The sequence below is a fragment of the Heliangelus exortis genome, chromosome 2 (assembly GCF_036169615.1).
Source record: "Heliangelus exortis chromosome 2, bHelExo1.hap1, whole genome shotgun sequence".
NCBI lineage: Eukaryota > Metazoa > Chordata > Aves > Apodiformes > Trochilidae > Heliangelus > Heliangelus exortis.
Window position 1 is genome coordinate 82052435 of NC_092423.1, and position 23327 is coordinate 82075761.

The 23327-nt window shown below is 40.1% G+C and overlaps 1 protein-coding gene and 1 long non-coding RNA gene across 24 annotated transcripts in view; both read right to left on the bottom strand.

Annotated features, from left to right (window-relative positions):
- Positions 1–931: 931 nt before the first annotated feature.
- Positions 932–3287, bottom strand: LOC139792862 (uncharacterized). The gene is made up of 2 exons (XR_011724415.1): positions 3086–3287; positions 932–2408 (listed from the first exon to the last, which is right to left on the bottom strand). It is a non-coding gene; the product is annotated as an uncharacterized lncRNA (long non-coding RNA).
- A 3863-nt stretch (positions 3288–7150) lies between these two features.
- Positions 7151–23327, bottom strand: part of COBL (cordon-bleu WH2 repeat protein) — a 174509-nt gene continuing 158332 nt past the window's right edge. For 19 of the 23 annotated variants that reach the window (XM_071736761.1, XM_071736759.1, XM_071736760.1 and 16 more), the window contains 5 exons: positions 20986–21089; positions 17774–19749; positions 17063–17182; positions 14625–14882; positions 7151–8493 (listed from right to left, as the gene is read on the bottom strand). In XM_071736761.1, the coding sequence (XP_071592862.1) occupies positions 8476–8493; positions 14625–14882; positions 17063–17182; positions 17774–19749; positions 20986–21089 (2476 nt within the window). In that variant the 3' untranslated portion in view covers positions 7151–8475. The remainder of the gene's footprint in view (positions 8494–14624; positions 14883–17062; positions 17183–17773; positions 19750–20985; positions 21090–23327) is intronic. The other 4 variants (XM_071736753.1, XM_071736769.1, XM_071736754.1 and 1 more) reach the window with 3 other exon arrangements.

Consider the following 23327-nt stretch of genomic DNA (forward strand, 5'->3'; position numbering starts at 1 on the left):
CTTCTGACTTTTCAAGTTCTAGTTTGGGGCAGGGACAGTCACTCACATTGTGTTTGCACAGCACCAAACACAGCAGGGCTCAGGAGCTCAATTAAGGCTGCTATTTACAAACAGAAGTAAATAGTAATACAAACAGAGGACATTCTGCCTGCTCAGCATAGTGCTGCTGCAAAGGATTAACCCATTCTAGAAGTCCAATGTCTTCTTGACCGCTTTGATGCCAGAGCAAGATGAATAAAACATGCTACTCATTACTTTTAAAAAGCATTTGCATAAAATATATTGCTATATTTTACTACACTTTCCTGTTATGCAAGCCCACCTTTATGTGGTAAGATTTATTGCAAGCTAAGATTTATTGACTTATTTCAGCATGGAAATGACTGTTAAGATTGACCTGTCAGCAGTTTTTAATTTAATTGCTCTTTGATCCTTCAGCCTTGAACATATTTGCATTTTCAACTAAGCATCTCTTGGCAGCTCTTGTAGAATACAGCAGAAGCAGCAGCTGAGATGCAGAGTCCTACGAAAAACTGTGAGTTTCTCCAGTTCTGGATATGTCCCGGTGTTGAATTACCACAGCTTTTCATTCTCATTTTATCCTTCCAAGCATGCTTTTGGAAATAATAATAATAATAATAATAATAATAATAATAATAATAATAATAATAATAATAATAATAATAATAATATTGCTCTTTGTTTTCATTCCCTAATCTTTCAGTTCTGCTCTGAGCACAGAAGAGGACCCTCAAAGGAACAATTTCCAACCTGAAACGAAAATAAGATATATCTGAATCTGTCCATCTTCCGTGCTCCCTGCCCTTGGAAGTGCACAGGCTTCATCTACAGGGAAGGGGGATGAAACCTGTGGCCATTCTGCATGGAAACGTGTCTTGGCTTGTTCTTTAATATAAAGGTCTATAATGGATGATTTCCATGGTGTTTATGTGGAAGAATAGTACACAGCATCCTTCCCAGTGCTAATCGATATGCGCAATATAGTGCAAAAACAACTATTTGGAAAAGAGGCAGAATGATCAGAACTATAAATGAGAATGAGGAAGGGGAACAGCCCTCTCCTGGAATGAAAGACCTGCTCCACTTCCCAGTTGGAACATGGAAAAATTCTGTCTAATGACAGATGCACAGGATAAAACTAGCAAGCTTTAACTTGTGTAACTGGGCTTAGAAGAACACTCTGTACAAACACTGGCCCCAGCAGCAGTAAAGCAGTAATTTTACATAACACAGAAATGTTGCTAAATTATTCACCAACACATAAAAATATAACTCTTCACACTTCTGCAGCATTGGTTATCTGCAAATTGCCTCTGACAGTTCCTTCCATAAGCTGGAAAGTTGGAATACTAGCAGTCAGGCTAATGAATGAGGGGCCACGCACTGTGCAGGCAGCCAAACCACTGCTCTGTGCTGTGTCGGCTGATGGGGGAAGGAGCTGGGTACATCAAGGCTGTCTGAGGGCTCTATTTTATCAGCACAGGGTCTGCAGTGGGGAGAGCTGAGTCTGGTCTTAAGCACATTAACCAACCACGTAGCTCTATTAACACAGGTACCTGCAGTCTTGGGATCTCTTTGGTGACTTCCAAAAGCTGGATGCATCAGTGGTTTTGGTGTACCAAGGTACCTCCTGTACATCCCTTGCAGTTACACATGGCTTTGTTAGGGAGGGCTGCAGCTCCTTGGGTTGCAGGTGCCTCACTCCTGGGTTTGTCAGAGGGCAGACACATCCATTTCTCTCTCCCTTTACCATTACCTCTGGTTTAAGAAACTGTACAGTTTAAGAAACTGTAGAGGCTCCAGGATCTGGGTACTGGAGTTGCGCAAATGCCGACCCATGAATCATTCTCCACCTTGACTGCCATCCACCTGAGAGCCCCTGTGCTCATTGCCACAGCAGAAACACTTGGTTTACCATCTCAAGCACTGGCTAACTGCCACATTTTGGTTTGCTACAAAAAACCCCAAAAAACACAAAAAAAAAAAAAAAAAAAAAGAAAAAGGGGAGGGGGAGTGGGCCAGAACACAAACCGATCAGCGGTACCACCCAAACCAGAACTCTCCAGTTGTGACCCAGTTCTCCGTGCCAAGCACTATGAGGGACAGACCCACTGCTTCTGACAGAAACTCCTCTGTTGAATGCATGAAGCCAGACAAAGGAAACCCATGCATATTTGCACTGTGTTTGCTTTGTTTCGACTGCAGTAAACACAGGTTACAATGTTGAAGACAATGATGTTCCACAGTCTTGTTTTTTCAGTAACATTTCCTTTTTCAGCTTCTGAATTGCAAACTGGACAGTGGTGTTTGTGTATGAATAAGGTTCTCTTTCGCCTCATGTTCAGCTGCAACAACACTCTCCTTTGTGCAGTGGGAAACCTGTAGGGCTTCGAGCACAATAGAGACCTCAGAAAAGAGACATGGCACGTACATGTTTTTATCAGTCTGTAGACAAAAAAGTAAAAAAGGAAAAAAAAAAAGCAAAAGGAAAGGAAACTGGCTGAAGGCAGCATTATCTGGAACTGGATTTGAGACTGCTTCCAGCAGTGATTGTGTGTAGATGTTGTGACTGCATCAAAATGTAGTCCCTTCCTGAAGGCTCCTATTTTATAGGGTAAAAAAAGGCACTATTAAAAACAGTAAAGGATTCTGTGGTAAAGGTGATTTTGAAACTACTGTTCCTGACTTCCTGAAATGATGGAGATTCTGTGTCCATCCATGTGCTCCTATACATGTGGAGTGAGTGATGGGAGGAGCAGACAATGGAAGTGAGCATGTTCTTAAATTCCTTAAATGTGAAAAAAACATTCAATATTCACATTAAACAGTTATAATTTATATCACTTTTTAAAAAAGGTCTTCAATATTGCAACAAACCAGAAAAGTGTTTAAATAAGAATAAACAAAACAATTTGATACAGAAACACTTGAGAGCATGACTTCCATATGAGATGATGCATCATGTAGGCTATTACTGCTTTACCAAATTATATTTCTTTAGCAAATACTTAATAATATTCTGTAACAAAAAAAAGAAGAGAAAAACAAGAATAAAAAAAGGCACCTTTCTGTTCTCCAAAAGGTTCACCCATGTTAGCATACTTTGATAAAAAACCCTAGGAATTCAACTTGATGGAAACTCTCCAGCCAAATGAAGGCATCATCAATAAATCAAACGTCACACCCTCCTCAGCAAAAAAAAAAAAAGAAAAACAGATAAGAACAACACTATACCAAATCTAAGTGAACATTACTGAAAAATTGGGAATTTCTTTTTTTTTCTTTAACTTTGCCATTACAAAGATAATTTTCTGCAAGTGGGGAGATGCAACCATTATGGCAGATATAGCTATAGCAGGAGCATAGCATACTTTATTGTATGTACCCAACAGCAACAAATGGAGTAAGAATAGGAATAGTCTCATAAATTTTTAGAGAAGTCTCAGAGGCAAAGCAACAGAGGGTAGAGATGAGTAGGGAAACAATATACACAAATAAATACTATAAATATGCAAAAGTTGCTAATTAGCTGTTGCAGAGGACAACTGTTTTTCATATTGCATCAACAAAGAACCAATTTATGAAGATTTCATTCAGACAAACTAACTTAAATCAAGATTTGTGCAGATTTTTGCATTTAAATGAAAGCATGCCCTTAATGCTAAGCAGCATCAAGCAACAGAACAGCTTCTTTGTTTTCTAGAGAGGGAAAACATCACAAAGTATCTCAGGGTGGCATTTTCCATTGTTTCACAAATACATCTCTCATTCCCATCCTTTTTCCTACACACTTGATGAAGTGCCAGTTTTGGGCTGTGGTAAATGTAGTATAAATTGTGCAAATCACTGGGAGAAGTTGAATCCTGCCACATTTGAAACTCTGTAGGTTGAGGTGCAAAAGGTCTTTTGGACCAGTGTTAGCAGGCTGTCTGTACAACAAAAATGAATCTATAATGAAGTCTCATAAGTCAACCAGCTCATGGAGACAGCCAATATTATTTAAAATTAAGTATCTCATCAGAGTGATGTAATGCTACCTTTATGGTTGAGTACTACTCTGAGCTTATTAAAAAACCAACCAACCAAACAACCAACCCACCCACTAGAAAATAAAGACATGTAAAAAACAGAAGAAGAGACTTACCCTTTTTATTGGAGACCTGAGACTAGATTTCTCTAATTTTCATTATTTAAACATTGATTTATACCTGTACAAAGAATAAAGATACCAAATCCAAATTCTCCATTCTGCTTCCCTGGTGATACCATTCTTCACCTAATTTTCAACCTCGTTTCAACTTCTTACTGCTAAACAGAATATAAAAGACCAGATGAATTTGGCATATATCAGATTTTTTACTCTGGATGAACTGAGTTAAGAGTATGTGGGCAGAAACTAGACTGAGAGACACACTGAGGGACAGGGCAGTTCACTGCCCTTCTTTTAGTGATTAAAAAAAGAAACCAGACGGCAGATTGCCCAGCTACAGGTGCCACAAAAGGACATGTCAGGGACTAACCTTGGTGGCATATATACCTTGAGACATAGGTGCTGTGTCTGCAGTAGCAAACGGTGTGAACCAAACGGAGCAGTTATATAGATCAAAATATGGTGCTGAGGACACAGTGTCTTTGTCAAACACATTTCAGGCTCTTTCTCTTATCTTAGGATGAGCTCCACTCTGGTTCCATGGACTGGATGCCAGTTTGTGCTGGAGAATGCCTCCTGAATTTGTTTCATTCAGTAGGAACACAGTTGTCTAGTCCTGAAGGGTGGTAGAAGATATGATGGGGTGAAGATCCTCAGAAGCACTGCCTAATATGCACTAAAAAACTGATGCATGTCAAGGCTGCTAAAAGCATTAATAAAAAATTATTAATACAGAGGTCATACAAGTAACTTCACATCATTAAAAATAGGTTTACTTATTTCTTCTTGAAGGCTCTGCTAAGGCACATGGAAAATGTGGAGGTTGGTGGCAATCAAAATGGCTTCAACAAAGGCAAATGGTGCCTGAAAAATTTGGTGGCCACTTATGATGGGTTCAGCATTGGCAGACAAAGGAAAAGCAAATGACATCACATACCTGGACTTGCACAAAGTGTTCAACACTGGTCCTGCGTAACATCCTGGCCTCTAAATTGGAAGGATAAGGATCCGATGCATGGAACACTTGGTGAAGAGGGAACTGGTTGGATGGTTGCACCCAAAGAGTTGTGGTCAGTGGCTCAATGGCTCTCAAAATGGAGACCAGTAACAAGTGGAATTCCTCAAGGCTTGGTGCTGGGACTGGTGCTGTTTAATATCTTTGTCAGTAACATACACAGTGGAACTGAATGCACCCTCATCAAATTTGCTGTGGACACTAAGCTGTGTGGTGTGGCTGACACGCTTGAGGAAAAGGGGTATCATCCAGAGGGACCTTGACAGACTCCATGGACAACCTTGTCAGGGTCCATGCCAACCTCAAGAAGCTCAGTGAGGCCAGGTGTAAGACCTGATGTGTTGAAGCAATCCCAAGCACAGTTACAGGCTGGGTGGAGAATGGATTGAGAACAGCCTTGAGGAGGAGGACCTGGCTGTGCTGGTTGCTAAGAAGATCACCATGAGTCGGCAGTGTGCTCCTGCATCCCAAAAAGCCAACCAAGGAAGGTGATTCTCCCCCTCCAGTCTTCTCTCATGAGATCCCACCTGGAGTACTGACTGTGTCCAGTTCTGGAGCCCCCAACACACAGACAAGGAGCTGCTGGAGTGAGTCCAGAGGAAGGCCATGAAGATGATCAGAGGGCTGGAGCACCTCTGGAGACAGGCTGAGAAAGTTGAGTTGTTCAGCCTGGAGAAGAGAAGGCTCCAGGGAGACCTTACAGCAGCCTTCCAGTACCTGAAGGGGCCTACAGGAAAGCTGGGGAGGGACTTTTTACAAGGACATGTGGTGATAGGACAAGGGGTAATGGCGTTAGACTGGAAGAGGGTAGATTTAGGTTAGACATTAGGGAAAAACTCTTTAGTGTGAGGGTGGCAACACACTGGCACAGGTTGCTTGGGGAAGCTGTAGATGCCCCATCCCTCGAAGTGTTCAAGGCCAGGTTGGATGGGGCTTTGAGCAGCCTGGTCTGGTGGGAGGTATCCCTGCCCATGGAGGGGGTTTGAAACTGGATGATATATAGGGTCCTTTCCAACCTAAGGCATTCCATGATTCTATGATTAGAAGTTCCTGCTGCTAGGAATTCAAGAGCACCTAGATGGCAATGTAACAACAAACGAATCGCCCATCAAGAGACAGGAATGCACACCCAGTCTAGCTTCCTGCTGTAGGTAGATGAACTCCTTAATTTTTAGCTTGTGCTGTGACTGAGCCAGAAGGATAGTTCATAATTTTTTCTTCTGTCATAGTGAATGTGACATCTCATTTTGCCGCTGTTCTTACAGTTTTTCACCCATGGGTTTTTGATATTAATAAGCTTATCCATGAATAACTCTTTTATAAACTTTAGTTGTATGCAGTGCCAACACCCAGGTCCAGAACCTCAGAAAGCCTGGAGGAACTTATACTCTCAAAATGCAGTTCTGGATCCGTTACATTGGTATGTACCCATAAAACTTAATACACTAATGAGGCATTAGTAAGGAGAGACTACAGAGCAGTGGCCTTCAGGCAACACCATGAATAAGAACATTGAATTCTCTCCTTCAGCAGAGAAGAAAATTGTATTTGTTGCTGGTGGGACAATCTACTTATGCTTATGAGTGACTGAATCCATTCCTGTGACAGCATTTTTAAATTGTTAATATTTTTTACATAAAGCATACTGAGAAGACTTTTAAGTCAAAAGAAGGATTACTTATCCTAGGGCATGACAGAGCACCTTAATGGTGAATATATTAGCTTCCCTAAGGAGGAAACACATCATTATCAGCACTACATTATTATTGCAATGTATGTAACTGACATCTTGATTCTAGTTGGTGATTTCTACCAGGTTCCAGGATTATTAGCTGTGAGACCTTTCCTGGCTAGAGCCATTTTATATTAGACCTGAGGTATCAAACACAGTATACTGGGTTGCCTAAATCCATCTCTAGTTCTAATTTCTTCCCATAAATGGGAAACATTTGGCAAAGAGAGTCTTTCAAGCCATGTCAATTTTTTATTTTGTTTTTATTTGTGGCACTAACAGACATCAATATTTTACATTATATAATATATAGTCACATTAAATGCAGATGGCTAAATATTCTTGTGCTTTCAACATCACATAGCTATACATTTTAAATTTCAGCTCCAGAAAAAAAAAATCTGCCACCACTCTGGTCTGTGATTATAAAAATGTCAATGTACAAACTTCCTCTTCTTCATTTCCATTACGATATAGGAATGTGAAAAAAGCATTTTCATTTGTCCCTTTTAAGTTAATCAATTTAAGGAAATATTTTCAAAATATGTACAACAATAACTACCAAAGTAGTTAATATTTGAAAAAGATGATGCTATAAATACTGGTGAGACAACAAACAACAGCCATACAAACTGGAAACACAGGGCCAGCTTATGCATGACCCAAACAAGAGAGGACCAAAGTCCTATTTATCAATACAAACCACCTTCACTTCATTTTGCAGTGCAGGAATGAATTCTAAATCCTGGACCTCTATGCAGCACTCCAAATCCTATTTATAACCCTCAGAGACTGTTGCAAATAGAGATCCTGTAAGGTGTCTCAGTATTTTTAAAGTGCCATGAATATTACTAGGGCTCAGTATACCTCTGCCTATTAGCATTCTATACGTCATATCCCAAAAGTAACTTTTCAACAGACACTGTCTCACATTCATTATTGATTGCCTGCTTCCTCAGAGCTCCTCCAGAGATATAAAGTTCATCTAATTTTAAAAACCAATGACTCCAGCATATGACTATTTAAGTCCTTCTTCATAAAGTACCCTAACTTTTTTCTTGTGATTGTTTTTTATAGATCTTAATTCTGGTTTCCATCTGAATTGCTTACAGCCCTTTTCCAAATCAAATAAGAAGCAAGTGAATAGTTAGAAACAGTCACATATTTTTAACAAATTGAAATGAATATTACTTTTCAGATAACTAGCAAAGTCTTTAATTTTGCCCATAAGCACAATTAACTATTAACACAGGACTGCACAGTGTTTATATTCTTATTAACCTGCCAACAAGAACAGTTTATTGGCAACCTTAGGCATTCAGAGGTAAAACACAATTCCTTGGCACAGAAGCTTTACAGCAGAGCAACATATTTTCCCCTTAGAACCATTATGCAGGAACACAGAGAAAATTAACTACAACTTATTTTGGCTTGTAGACAAAGAACAAACTAAACTTCTTGATGGTTTTGTTTTTTTTTTGCCACTTCAGACCTTGAATGATGATTATGGGTGCATATGGGGTTAGATCTTCCAATTACCTGCTCTTTATACATGATTCAAACAAGCAGAGGGACCTATAACAAAGAAAAGCACATGATCATTCAAGATATTTTTAAACCTCCAACTGTTGACACTGTTAACCAAACATTCTCCTGTGGGCCTGTTTTCAAGCCTGGTCTCTTCATCAGCTCCTTGAGACTACTTAAAGCATATCTGCTTTTTTCTAGCTGCATCAGTTGGTCTAATGAAAGCTGTTATCCTTCCCTAAAAAACCACATCTCATACATCCTTAGGTATTATGGTTGCAATTACATGATTACTGGAACATAAGTGAAGTATTTTTCTATAAACATCCTTCATTTTGTGGAATAAACAGAAACCCAGGCTGCAAGTATGCAATGTCTGACAGCCAAAATTTGTTCAGGATAGGTTAGCTGTCACATAGTCACAAAAATCAATTGATGAGTACTTTGTTCCCTGACTGAATGACAGAAACTCCCAAAGGCTTTGATTCAGGAAAACATTGAAATAAATGTACATCTTCCTTCCCAGTCCCCAGGTCATCTAAGCACATGCTTTATTTTAAATTGGTGTAACTAGAGTGCTCTTCCAAAATCAAAGTTACTGAGCTTTGATTTGACCCTAAGGCCACCACAAAAGTTAAAGAAGAACAACATATTTGATCAAGTCTAAACTTTCCATTTTGGCCTTAGTATCCACAGCAGAAGCTTTACTCTTGAGGGAAAGAAATAGGTCAAGGTACAAATTAATAGCAAGAGGAGGAGTTCAAATTAAATTTTATCTTTCAATTCAAACAGAGTAAGAGCATGCAAATGACTGCCTCTCACAGAGCATGGGAACTGGAATCACTTTATAGGCTCATTTGACTACCTGTACATCAAGCTCAGCCAACCTTTTAGTGGGGCCTCCTGCCCCATTTCCAGCAGACCAATGCCATCATCAACTGTATCTCTTACTCTGTAATCTCTGTCACTGCACCCCCAGAAACTGATGGTAAGAAACAGTATTTCTTAATTCACAATTATATTTCTCTGATTATGTGAGCAGAATAGTCCACTGCTAGACATAAAGGCATGAAACCAGGCCATGATTTGTAGAAGACACTCAGCGTGCCATAATTCAGGTCAATACATTTCATGCTGGCAAACAACTTCAAATTATCCAAGTGTAAGCCAGGGATTCACAGCAGTAATTATCTTACCTGCTTCCTTTGACTGCCAACAGAATGGCACACTACAGTTATCCAGAGTTCATGTGACTAAATACCAATGCCCAACACTGACACTTGTGGATATTGTTATGAAGCAAAATCAATATTTTAAAATTGTAGCAAGCAAACAGAAAAGGCTGCTGTGGATACAGCTCCAATCTTTATCATAAAACCTGTGAAATCTGTAGAATCTCCATTAAAATACCATTAAAATGTGGTCTAAAGAGAGCATTTTACTATAAGCAAAAGCCTGTTCATCAGATGCACAACTTGGTGCAACTCTACCTAAGATGAGTAGATGTCATATAAGCAAAGGCTTATATAAGTTATAACTTTTAAAACTTTTATAAGTTTTAACCAACTCTTTGTTGGGTACGATTTTCAGTCCTGCATGGGCTTGTGCTGCAACTATACCTACAGCCAGACATCTAACAGGTTACTTGCATGTGTAGTTACAGTTTTTTCCACAGACAGTCATGGTAAATCCCAAGGAAGTTACACAGACACAAAAATATACCTGCAATGATACACAGGTATTTCATATATCTAGCAAGGTAATTTTACATTTTCTGAGGCAGGAATAAAAAGACTAAAAACTAACCATGAAGATCTTAAGTATGTGAAACCATAATTAAAGTTGCTTCATCCATTTAAGGGAAACACTACTTCATTTTTAAGACCAGAAGCTTAAACGGTACAGCTCTATGATCTGATTTTTGATCACTAGAATTAGTTAAAATTTGGTCTCAGATCAGTTGTTTATTTCCTACATCAACTTTGTACATGATGCAGACTGCACAGCTGGGAAGCACACTCATCTCTAGTGAGACAAGTTCATTTCTCAAGACAATTCACCACCAAAGGCACCAGGTCAGCCATCCTGGTTGGTGGCTTTACTCAATGTCAGATCCCTGACTTGCTGTTATCTCTGGATGTTTTAAACACCTGCCAGGTTCCCTGAGAGAATATTCTGAAAATTAAAGAAAAAGGGTATTTCCTGGACACTGTCAGGTCTTTTCCAGTTGGTATATTCATCCCTTTCCAATAAGACATCTGCATCTCTGTTCCCTTTGGGTAGGGTCTGCAGCCTAACCACTTTCTCTCAGGTTTCTGTACTGCACTGGGGATAATCCATTTTTCTGAGCAGGCCCAATTGGGCTTGGCACCCACAAGAATTTTCCTTCAAGAGCCTGTGGACAGCAAGCGTGCAATAAAACAGAAGCCTTTTCTTCAAAACAAAGTATGATTTATTTACCAAAACAGGCACAGAACTCCAAGAAACGGATTTAAGAACGTCCGGGAGACCTGGGTGCCTGCTGTCTTTCCTATACTTGGCATTTCCCTCAAGCACCTATTTTTGCTCTGGTGTGTTTTGGGCGACCCAATTACAGCCTGTGTGGTGCAGACCCTGACTCTCAAGCAAGGCAGGGTCAGCCTGCAGCGATTTCTTTCCTCCCTTCCTGCACAGTGGATCTTTTAACCTTAAAGTTCATGACTCCAGCAACAGCTGTGTAATCGGTGGTGGAGTGGAGGAGTTGCCTTTTCACAGATATTAATAGAGCTGAAATATTTGTTGGGATGCTCCTTATCTAGGCAATTCATTGCTTTTTATACTTGGTTCCCCTGACAGCTCCGTTTGATCTACTTCCATTGCAAACAGTTCCTCACAAATAAGCACAAATGGAGTCATACATAACTAAGCAATGCAGATTCTTCCCAGTTCTCCACAATATTAGCTAAATAAATGACTTCATCATCAGAAGCCCTTGTTCCAGCAAACTTTGAGAAAACAATGGAAGAGAAACAGATGCAATTTCAGAACTGAATTACCTACTCTGCTGCTTTGTTGCAACAAAAATCATGTAGAAAGCCAAGCCAAAAATTACTCTATCCTCTCACCTCCAAATCAAGACATCATAGATCTTCGACAGAGGAGGCAAAAATAAAAAACCTTATTTCTGCCCTGGCACAAAACCACCTGCCAGCCACTGTCTACCAAAAACTCAGCATTCCTTGGAGACATGTTCTTCAGCTGTAAAGGAAGAAATCCCTGACATGCAGCTATCATATTCTCCTTTAACAATTCAACTTTTGCTCTCACAAGTTGTCCAGCTGCAGGGAAGGATTAGTATTTGGCTCTCATTTAATGCAGCAAACTAGGAGAGATGCTAATATGACCTGGATAGAAACTACTTGAGAAATCTGGCAACATTTTTCTTTTATCAGTGATCTCAGATGTCAGTGATATGATGTCTTTGGTATATACAAGACTTAGTTTGCATATCCCATAACATGAAGGACAGCACAATAATAAAATCATACTCTGTCTCAGAGCAAACACTGCTTTCTTTATATTCATAAAAGACCTATATATAAGAAATGTATTCTTTTGTCCTTTCAGTGTCAAAACTACCAAAATTTACTCTGTCTTGAGAATGAAGGAAGGGCAGAATACATCAGTGTATTAAATTTTCTTTATTGGTCTGCACTGCGTATAAAAATGTTTTGAAATAAATCCCCAAGGTGATGATAAAGACTTGCTTTAATGAGTAAAGATATGGTTCTCCTCAGAGACTTCTTCAAGAGTAATGTAGTTGGAACAACAAAGAATTTGGAAAGATCTAGAAAAAAAATGCATGAAATATTTTTGAATGTCCAAACCTCCCTTTTCTGTATTTGCTGAAATGGGAAGTAAAGGTCTGATCTGGAGTATTATTTCTTCATAACTGGTAGCCTTAGAATCAAAGAATATTTTTAATTGGAAGGGTCCCCTTAGGATCATTAAGTCCAACTTCCTGCTCCTTGCAGGACAACCTAAAGCTCAACCATACAACTAAGAACATTGTCCAGACCCTCCTTGAACTCTGACAGGCTTTGTGCTGTGTCCACTTCCCTTGGGAGCCTGTTCTAGTGACCAAACACCCCCTCAGTGAAGAACCTTCTCCTAATGTCTAATCTGAACTACTCCCAATGCAATGTCATTCCATTTCCCCATGTCCTACCACTGCTCACCAGAGAGAGATCAGCATTCAAAAATTGTTGAATATCTTCCACTGCCAGCCTTAAGAAAGTTACAGATGGCACTGAGTTCACCCTTCAGCCTTCACTTCTCTGAACAAACCCAGTGACCTCAGCCACTCCTCACACTACTATGCATAATAGAATTTTTTGCCTGCAAAATAACTGCACATCCAGATTGCTGTTTGCATGCTGATGTAAAGTTCCCTAAACACTGATTTATTTTCTGCACTCGCTGCATGATTCCGTGGAATTTCTGGTTTATCAAAACCAAGATTTTTTTGGCTACTTTTTAATGTTAAAATTTGATTGTATTTTTAAAATTATTTTAAGGAGGACAAGTAAGGAAGGTTAAAGCTTATTTACACATTTACGGTTGGCATCAGCAAAACCATGTGTTGGGAAAACTACATCTGCTTTTGTATGTTCCCTAAAGTCCTTGGATCAAAGTCTGTTCTTGGATACTACAGTGTAATACTGGGATGACTCCACCAAGGCCATTTGATCTGAGTCTCTTTATTAAGCAGGTGAAAACAACCCCATGCAAAGCTACAGGCTTGGGGAAGAGTGGCTGGAAAGCTACCCAGAGGAAAAGGATCTGGGGGTGTTGACTGACACCAGGGGCTGAACGTGAGCCAGCAGTGTGCCCAGGTGGCCGAGAAGGCCAATGGTATCCTTGGCCTGCATCAGAAACAGTGTGGCCAGCAGGACCAGGGAGGTGACTGTCCCTCTGTACTCAGCACTGGTGAGGCTGCACCTCAAATCCCGTGTTCAGCTCTGGGCTCCTCACTGCAGAAAGGCACTGAGGTGCTGGAGCACGTCCAGAGATGAGCAATGAAGCTAGTGGAAAGTCTAGAGAACAAGTTTTGTAGGAAGCATCTAAGGGAACTGTTTAGACTGGTGAAAAGGGGGCTGAGGGAAAACCTTATCACTCTCTACAGCTACCTGTAAGGATACTGTAGCAAGGTGGAGGTTGGTCTCTTCTCCCTAGTAATAAGGGAGACAAGAAGTAATGTCCTCAAGTTGTGCCAGGGGAGGTTTAGGTTGGATATTAGAAGAAACTTCTTTGCTGAAAGGGTTATCAAACACTGGAACAGACTGCCCAGGGTAGTGGTTGCACCACCTCCAGGGGGAGGTGTATGAAAGATGTGTAGATGTGGTGATTAGGGACATGGTTTAGTGGCACCCTTGGCAGTGCTGGGTTAACACTTGGACTAGTGACCAAACACCCCCTCTCTTAAAGGTTTTAAAGGTCTTTTCAAACCAAAACAATTACATGATTCTATGGTTCTAAGAAATGCAGTGTAACTCCAGGTTAGGAAGAGTAAGAGATAAATAAGTTTACTCCAAAGACAACCCCTGGGCACCCGAGTACTTAGCTGCCTGGGAGCTGACTGACCCATGGCTGACTGTAACATTGAAACATGAATCATTCAATTATAAAAAGTTCAAACATTAAAGTGATCCCACAATATTAGTGATGACTCTCAGCATGTGTGACCAAGGTCTAAGTGTTGGGAATCAAGATCTAGGACACACTAATGAAACTAGGAGAGAATGCTTATCTCTAAATTTGCTTCAGGTTCTCACATCTGATCTTTCTTACGTTCACCTTGAAGACATCTAGTATTATCTCAGATTCACAAGAATGAAAAGGGCATTAAAATGCTTTCTGAAGTGGTATTCATGGTCTTTAAGCTCTTTAAGAACAATAAAAATATTGACTATATGGTTGCATACATGCAGAGGCATGTAATAGTCTTAATAGTTTGTTTTAATAGCACTCAGAAGGTTTGAAATACACTCCTGATCTTTGGTTTGGTTAGAGAAAACAGTGTTATGTACCTTCTTCTGATGGAAGGAAGAAATGTGTGGCTAGAACAACTTATAAATGGCACTAGAAGCACATCAAACCTACGGTGTTTCATCCATGATAAAAGACAAAAGTATATTTACCTTTTTTAACTTTGCTGCTCCAGCACCAGAGCGAATGGCTTCCATTAGGGCTTGCCTTGCATCACCAGGGTTCCCTGTAGCTGTGGCAAAGGATCTGGGAGCTGCTGCTGAAAGTTGAGTAGAAGGTGGTGGTGGTGGTGGTGGCTGGGCAGGGGCACGTGGGATACAAAGCTGCACTTCCTGAGGGTCTTCAGCCTTCTGCAAGGACAGTTCTGCATTCCTAAAACTCTGCAACTCGTCAGAGGCCAGTGAGGAGATCTGCTCATAATGCAGTTGAAAGGAGGTAATTAATACCAAGCATGACTAAACTAATTATTCGACATTTGATGCACTTTCTAATAGACTGATTTCACTTTTCTTCAATGATGTCAAAGACATAGAACTTTTGTTTTCTCACAGGGTTAAACATCTGTTACTACTCATTCACATCACTCAGCTTGGCTGATTACCATCAAAGATTTGGCCTTGACTCTCTCTCAGAAACTCAATTTTTATTTACTGTGAGCTCTAGCATCCTGTAACTCTTCTTGGCACATAAGGTAAGAGAGAGATTTGGACTTGGTATTCATTTGGAAAGAACCACAAGGGCTTTGGAATCAGGAAGATACATTAAGGCCGCAGAAGCCACCCAGGAGTCTTGTTACTTTTTGCAGTCTGGGCTGCACAGACATAATCTCAGATGACAAGGAGGCTCTTCTAGTTCTGAGCTCCCGTACTTCATTGAAAAAAATGCTGCTAAATCTAAAGTTTCCAGTTATGCTAAAAAAAACCACCATCCAAACAGCCAAACAAAAAAAACCCCAAACAAACAAACACAAAGCCCCCAGAGAGAACTACATGAAAGTGCTGAAAACAAAATCAATTGATTGCCCTTCCAAGCATGTTTCTGAGGACTTTCTGAAATTAAAATTTCTTCATGAATTACCAGCTTGGAAAGTCATCATACTTTAAATGAATGCAGGGGAAGGAGGCAAATTTTCACACCTAGCCAGCTTTTCCATCAATTGCCTCAACAAATATTTTTGCCATTAAGAATTTTACCAGTAATGATCACGATAAATTGTTGGCAATTACGATGATTTGGCAGTTATTAGTAAATTCAGTATCACGTGCCAAATGGGAGGTTTTCAAGCAGATGCATTAGCAGTCCTTTGTCAGAGAAACTGAGGCAGAAAACTTCTCTAATGAAAAATGAAAGGCTTAATCTCCCATCAAATAATCCTCATTCAGAGCGCTCCTATATTCTGTTTGTTCACTGTACACGCACACACACACAAAATATATGGGAATAATGCTATATCAGATAAAACATGAGCACTTGAGATAACATGAAAGGGAAAGCCATTTAATCACAGAACATCTATATCTTGCCCTGTACATGTACAAACATGGTGCTTTAACTAGCACAGGTGACATGGTGTGAAAAAGTAGCATACGGTTTCTAGGCAACTTCCTTTAAAACGATGGCAAAAGCTTCTCTGCTAGAGGAAAGTATTCCAAAAAATCTCTGTGATAATACACCACCACTTCATTTATCAGAACCTCTCTTACACAAATTTACATTTATTCCAAATCAATGCAGAATAAGGCTAAGTACGTGTAAAGACTGCTGCTGCCTCACATGTCCTGCTCTCAGGCTCAGAAGATGCTGTACCCTACCTGCAGCAAGGGCAGTAAGATATTTGCGGGACACAGCAATTCCCTAACACAGGCAAGAGATTCCTTCTATCTAGTCTCAGCTATCTGGATGTCTTCTAATGGCCTGAGTCATTGCATGGGGGAAATGGGAACCTCCTTGCCAAATAAATATCCCTGGCAGAATTAATGACCTGGGTGAAAACTAAGGCTAGAACAATGCAAGTTTTGCCTACTGGGAAAGAGAGATGCTTTAACGATTAGGTAAATCCTTTAGACAGAAGAAATCATCCCACTGTGCTGAAAGCTGATGTTCCAGCAACAACAATTACTTGCATACAACTTGGATGCACCAGCTCATGCTAACAGATAAGCAGCATGCATGAAGAAGCCCTGTTGTCATTTTGGGTAACTGGGATTAGATGAATACCATAGGTAATGCAAATATATTGATCCAACTGCATACTCCTAAAGTACAAAAACTCCCTCTAACCTAAATGTGAAAATTATTAATATTTGATGTTTACTATGCACAGCCCCTGTAATTAATTTGGATTTTTATGTGCTTTTCTCTCAGCTAAAAACATGCCATTTGACAAAAGTGTTATGTTTTATAGGAGAGGATAGGATCAGACCCACCATGCTATCTGCATAAGCTAGATCTTGTCTTGTGTCATATTACTTCCCCCTCAACATTTCTCTTTACAGCACAGTGTTTAGGCTGTGGCATATCTGGATTCATTGAAAACACACAGTAGGAAAAAATGGCACTTAAAACATCACTTACCATCTTGATTTCTTACCTTTTTCAGCTTTGAGATGCCACTGTGGCCTCTGATGGCTGCTAGTAGGGCTGAGCGCTCATTCTCTGGCTCAGCATATGAGGGCTTCTTGTGGCTGCCATTTAGTGCACTGTCTGAAACCTAGAATATGAAAAGAATAAACCTTGCATTGTTATTAGATATTTACTTCCAATAGTTTGGAAGCACTATTAAAGCTGTGCCAGAATGCAAGCTACAGAGACAAATTGGTCTGTCTTCTTTTACAACTTTTGCTCACACCGAATGGTGAGGGTATGTGTAGATGGTAATGCTATGCCTACAGATGGATTCTCATATCCTCTGAGAATGAAGTCAGTGGCAAACCAGTTTCAACTACAAATACAAAATGCAGCTTTCTTTCATGGCAGGTATTTACAAGTTTTCTCCATGCTGTGTGCTCCTGTTTTTACGTAACACTGAAATGCAGGTTCGGCTCTTAGGCTAACCTCAATTATGCTCTCCTTTATGCTATATCTCTGCCATCTCTGCCTCTTCTAGCTAACTGTGTTGCATAATAACCAGGATGTGCAGAATAAGCAGTGGCTTGGTCTGTATTTTGCCATTATAAATTTTTCAAATGCCTTGTGTATGCCAGCTCACCAGCAACTGTACCAGTTATAAAATCTCTGGTGTCTGACAGGGTGAATACAGGGCTCCACATTCTGAACAGGCTAAAAAAAGCTTCCACTTTACCTTTCTGAGTTTCTCCTTTCCCCCTGCTGTTTGAATGGCTTCCATTAGGGCACTGTGCAGTGATGTGTCTTTTGGAATTGGTTTTTGGACAACAGGTTTGAACTTCTTCTTTGGTCCAAAGATATTGGTCTGCACGTTGATATCCAGTTCACTGATAGCATTAATATCTGAATCATCAGGTTTCTCCTCCTGTTCTGACTCTGCATTTGCTGCTGCACCATTTAGCTCTGGTGAAGTCTTAAGTGGACTAACTTGTACACCATTAGCAGGAGGCCATTTAGGGACTCGCAAAGATGAGCCGAGAGAGGATGGGACTCCTTGGAGGTCAGGAGACCTGAGAGATGATGCTGAATTAGTATGGGTCATAGTCTCACATTTCTGGTCAAACAGCATCTTTTTCTCTGCTATACTTTGCTTGCTGTTTAAACCATGATCATCTTCTGCACTGTTGTTATCCTTTGAAGAAGATTTAGTAAGTGGGACACTGGCATTCTTTTTATAGAAGCTCACAGGAGTTGCTTGATTTGGTGCTCTGATGTTAACTGCTTTGCTTTCCATGCCAGAATTATCACCAGGGGTAAACCTCTGGGATGTTTTTTGACTGCAAGAAAAAATACTTGAAAGTGTTTCTTTTGTTTCTGATGATTCTGTTTCCACAGGGCTGTATTTGGCCACGATAATGCATCTTTTTGGTGAAACTTCTCCTTCAGGTTTAACCTCTCCTGCCCCTTGCTTTTTTTCCTCTTTCTCATGGTATTCCATAGATTCAGACTTAAAGGTAGAAGCATTGATATGTCTTGCAATGGCAGAAGCTACATACTGACTTGAAGTTCTCCTATGTGGCTTTAGAAATGGAAGCTCCAGCTTGTCCTTATTAATGACTGGGGCCACTAATGGTGTTCCCTGAGACTGTGTAAATGGAAGAGGTGGTTTGGTCCTTTCATTCTCAGGCTGGGTACTAACAGTTTGTGGTGTTACAGGTTTTGAAGCTGCAAGACAGACAGGTTTGTGCTCATGTTTTATAGCAAAGGGCTTAGAGTTTGTGGTGACTCCTGACTTTTTAGGAAGATGCTCAGCAGAGTCATCACTTTGCCTTTCCATAGAACTTGACCTCCAGAATGCCTTCACTTTCCCAAGATGGATTTCCTCACTTTCATCTGCAGAGGTACCTGGTATGTTCTTATTGAAACCAGTGCTTGGGCCTATAAGGTTGCCCAGTTCATCTATCTTAATGGCACCAGTGGAGAGTGAAACTCCTCTATTGAAATGTTTTATTTCAGGTTTGGGTGGGACAACTTTAAAGGTTGTCAAACCCATTTTAGGTTCATAGTTTGTTCCTGAATTCTGGGCACGATGACACCATATGGGTGTTGAAGGGACTTCTTCCACTTCAATTTTTTTTGCTGGTGGCCATTTGATTTCTAATTCTGATTTACTTTTTTTCAGAGATCTTTCCCTGTTACTGTATTCATTAAATGAATTTATCCTCTCTTTTGCTGTACTGACTTCAGCTGTGACTTTGGAGCGAGACGGAGTCATCTTAGGTTTTTGGGGGGGTTCGAGCCTTAAGTTCTTTTCATTTCTTTTCTCGAAGGAGGATGTGAGAGATTCAAACATATCTCTCCTCTGTTCCACAGGTAAGTGACTGAACTCATTTTCAGATGGTTGCTGGTATATTAGGTCCTTGGATATGCATACAGCTCCACCATCTGTGTGTTCCTTATCAAAGGAACCTGCATTGTTGTTCTTATTTGTGAAGTTTCTTGTATTAGCAGAGTCAGCTGAGATATTTTGTGAAACTCTTGTCTCTGTGTCTTGACTTCCGGCCAAGTCAGAGGTGCTAATTTCTGGAACATCATCTATGACTGTTACTGGAACAGAAATGGTAACATCTTGAGCAGCCTCAACTTTTCTTGCATGTGGCCTCAATGTTTCATTGATGTACTCAGTATCAGAGTTATTTATACCATCCACTGCTGCAAAATACACACAGAACATTACATTTAGGCATACTTAGGCAATATAACTTCAAATTACACAAACAGCCACTACATGCTTAAGTGGATCAGCTATTTTAGTTACGCTAAAACCAACAGGAATATATTTATGCCTGTCTTACAAAAAAGAGAGATCTGTGTCCTTTTGATTGTCTGGCTGCTGATTAGGATCAGCCAAATATTCCTGCAGTTGTCTTGCTTCAGCCAGTGGGAAATGTACAAATGCAGCTGAAAGCAGAATTTAATCTATTGTTCATACCTTATCTTTGACTAACTTCTCTCAGTGATAAACATTTTACCACATGACTCCAAAGGAGAAACATTTCTGAGAAACAGCGAGTAACTCCAAATTATGTTTCCCAGACCTGGTTAGTAATAACAGCCCAGCTGAAGGATTTCCTTGAGCAAGCAAACAAAGAAACAGGGCTTGTATTTTCTCTCAGTTCTTCTCACCCTTCATTACCAGTGACTCCAGGAGCTTCATTGTGCAAGAAGCTTAACTCTCCTCTCAAATTTGCTGGTATAAATCAAGGGTTACAACACAGAAACTAAGAAATTGCAGTGTTAGAGAACTCACAGAAATGAAATAATAATCCAGTCCACTGCAGATGTAGCGAAATAAAGATATGGTGGTTTAAGGAAGTATGCAACATAATTTGGTGACAAACCATTAGTATAGAAATATTTTATTCACAGTAGGAAAAAGAGAAGCACCATATAATATTTGATATCTTCCCATTTTCTTTCAATGTTTTTAGATTTTTAAACACACCTGCTAACTCAGAGGAGGCACTGGGTACAAAAATGTCCCCTCTTTCTCCACTTCATAATGATAAAATACAGGAGACATTGTTCATTAAACACGGACCTAAATTTGCAACTGATTTAGATTCACTTAAGTCAATGAAGTTATATCAGATTTGGCCTGTGAAGTGTGTTCATAAACTGCTGTTCATCTCTTCCGGTATCAGACATCGAAATACAATGACAATCTGATAAGCAGTTTGGAAAACATTCGGTGTGAGTCTCTAAAGAGTGGCTGTCTCAGAAGCAAAGGGAGAGCAGCCACTTTGTGCTGACCACATGCTGCCTCTGACCTGAGTTTTTCTCAGTGATCTTACTGAGAAATGTGCAGGTGTCTCAGAGTAGAGTTTCACTCTGCATCCTGGGCTGCAGCTCTCTCTTTTGTACTACAGAGTTAACACACTTCCCCACCTTCTAAATCTTCATCCAGCCCAGCCAAAGTCTGCTGGAGTTGTGCAGCAATGAATATATCCTCATTCTCGTGCTTAGCTGTAGCCATTTCTTCATCTCTCCTGCTAAACAAAAGAGGAGAAAAAGGTTGACTCTCCCCCTTCTTTCACTTTGCACTGTTGCTCTGAAGTACACTATCATTTCAGCCCCTTTCATCCCACTGGGGTTCTGAAATTCATTCCCCAAAATATGAGAAACACGCAGCCTTGGAGACAGACACCACCACACTGACACATTCACATCCAGGAAGGGTCTCTCTGGTGCCTGAGTGTACTCGGTGTGCTGGCAATCAAAAGCTTAGGATTAATAAAGCCTGTCACAAAGAAGTGGTCTGGCTTCACTGTGAGGTACACATTTCGGCTGAGCTGCAGAAAAGCAGAGGTTTTGAATATCCATATAATTTTAAAGCAGACCGCTAGCCACCCTGTGCACACACTGTGCCAACGTATCTGCACCTTAATTAAATAAAAATTGCATGGCAATGAAAAGTAAATACAGCTAAGTACTGTTAGCCAATCACTCTGCATCCTGAGGGGAGGGAGGGGAGGAGGAAAGAGAAACTAATCCCTTGAGAGCTGTTTCTAATGAAGCATATCAAGGAGCCTGATTTTGCCAGAAAATAACTCCATGGTTTTTGATGAAGTTGTACAATGATCTAAAGCAAGTTTGAAATCAGAATGAGTGCCAAGTGTTGGCTTATTGAAAAAAAAAAAAAAGAAGAAGAAGATGAAACTAAGAGAACTCCAAACAAAAAATAACTAAAATTAAAAAAAAATACACGTAGCAACCTGTTACACAACAGACCTTCTGTTTCTTGGGAAGAAAAATCTTGACTAGCAGAGCTTTTCTACACAAATCATTGAAGCTAAGGTCTCACATTAGGCAATTATTTTTTTCCATCTACCTGTTCCTCATCTGAATTTAAGACTCTCTTGTCTGTGACACTGTATCTAAGTTTTGCCCTTGTTGAAAAAGTAATTTTCCATTCTAGCCACACCTAAGGTAACTGGTCAGATGAAGCAGATTTTCCCTTTTCAGGATGAGAGCATTAATATAACAGTTAAGAGATGGTGTATTTTTTTGGTAGCTTATTTAACACTACCTGAAAAAAGCCATTCTTCTGCTTCCTTTTGGGGTAATAAGTCATGGAGGTTTGCTGACTCTAATTTAAATTATGTCTAAAAGTGTAGCTTCCTTTTTTGCTGTTTTATGGTCTGTTTTTTTCCTTGCTCATAACAGGAGCAACTGGAAGCACACGTTGAAGCACCAGGTATTTTATTTTACTTTAAAAAGAATTATTTGTTTATTTTGCATGCATCTTTTCTTTCTTTATGTCTTCAGTAAAAGTCCTGGACGTCAGTTCTTCTACTTGCACCTATAGTCTTGCACTTAAAGAGTTCATGTATGTGAAAATCAATGAAAACAGCAAAACACACCTGCAAGGAAGCCTTACATAACTCTTTTCAGCTACACATCCTTTTCCTGAACAGGGACAAATTCAAGGTGGCAAAGCTACACATGTGCCTAGGAGCTTTCCTAAACTGGACTCCAAGACTAAAATCCGTACTGATTGTTTAAACACAAAGGAAAAGACACAGTGCCCTGTGACTGCAATACAATTTCTTCCAACATTCCCCACTGCCCTGAGCTTTGACAGGCCCTGAATATTCCCAGAAGCCAAAGTGCACTGATGATGCTCAGGACCAGCACCCACACTACAAGACTCATGGTAAAGCTGTGTTTTCCTCCTTATGGATTAAATGTGGAACAAATCAGTCATAGTCTCCAAGAGAGGCAAATGAGGATGTAAGACTGCAATCCTATCATATCCTGAAGTGCACAGGCACATATAAATCAATGAGACCACTCATCTGAGCAGCCTGACAGAAAGATTTAAGCTTACTGCAGCAATCGGATAGAATCCTGGCAAGTGGAAAGCTCAACTTGAAGGTGGGAAAAAGAATGAATCAACTGAATTTTATATTGCTTTTGCAGTGGAAAGTTTTCCAGAATTAATAAAAAATACTTGCTGTCCTCTGAGTGCATTTTAAAACAGTGTATTTGACAGCTCAGAGAACTTTTGATGCAAGAATCACTCAAGCTGCACTGGCAAGCAACAGGACTATGCAAAGTAGAAGGCAAAGATTGCTTTCTTCTTCACAAACCTGGTCTTGCAGGATCATTTTTCACAGCTGGAAGCAAATTACTGACACATAGAGACTCTTCTTCTAAGTTACTGTAAAGATGTTTCCAATGTGCAAACCTGTGATATATCAGAATAAGACCTAATTTCATGCCAGCTC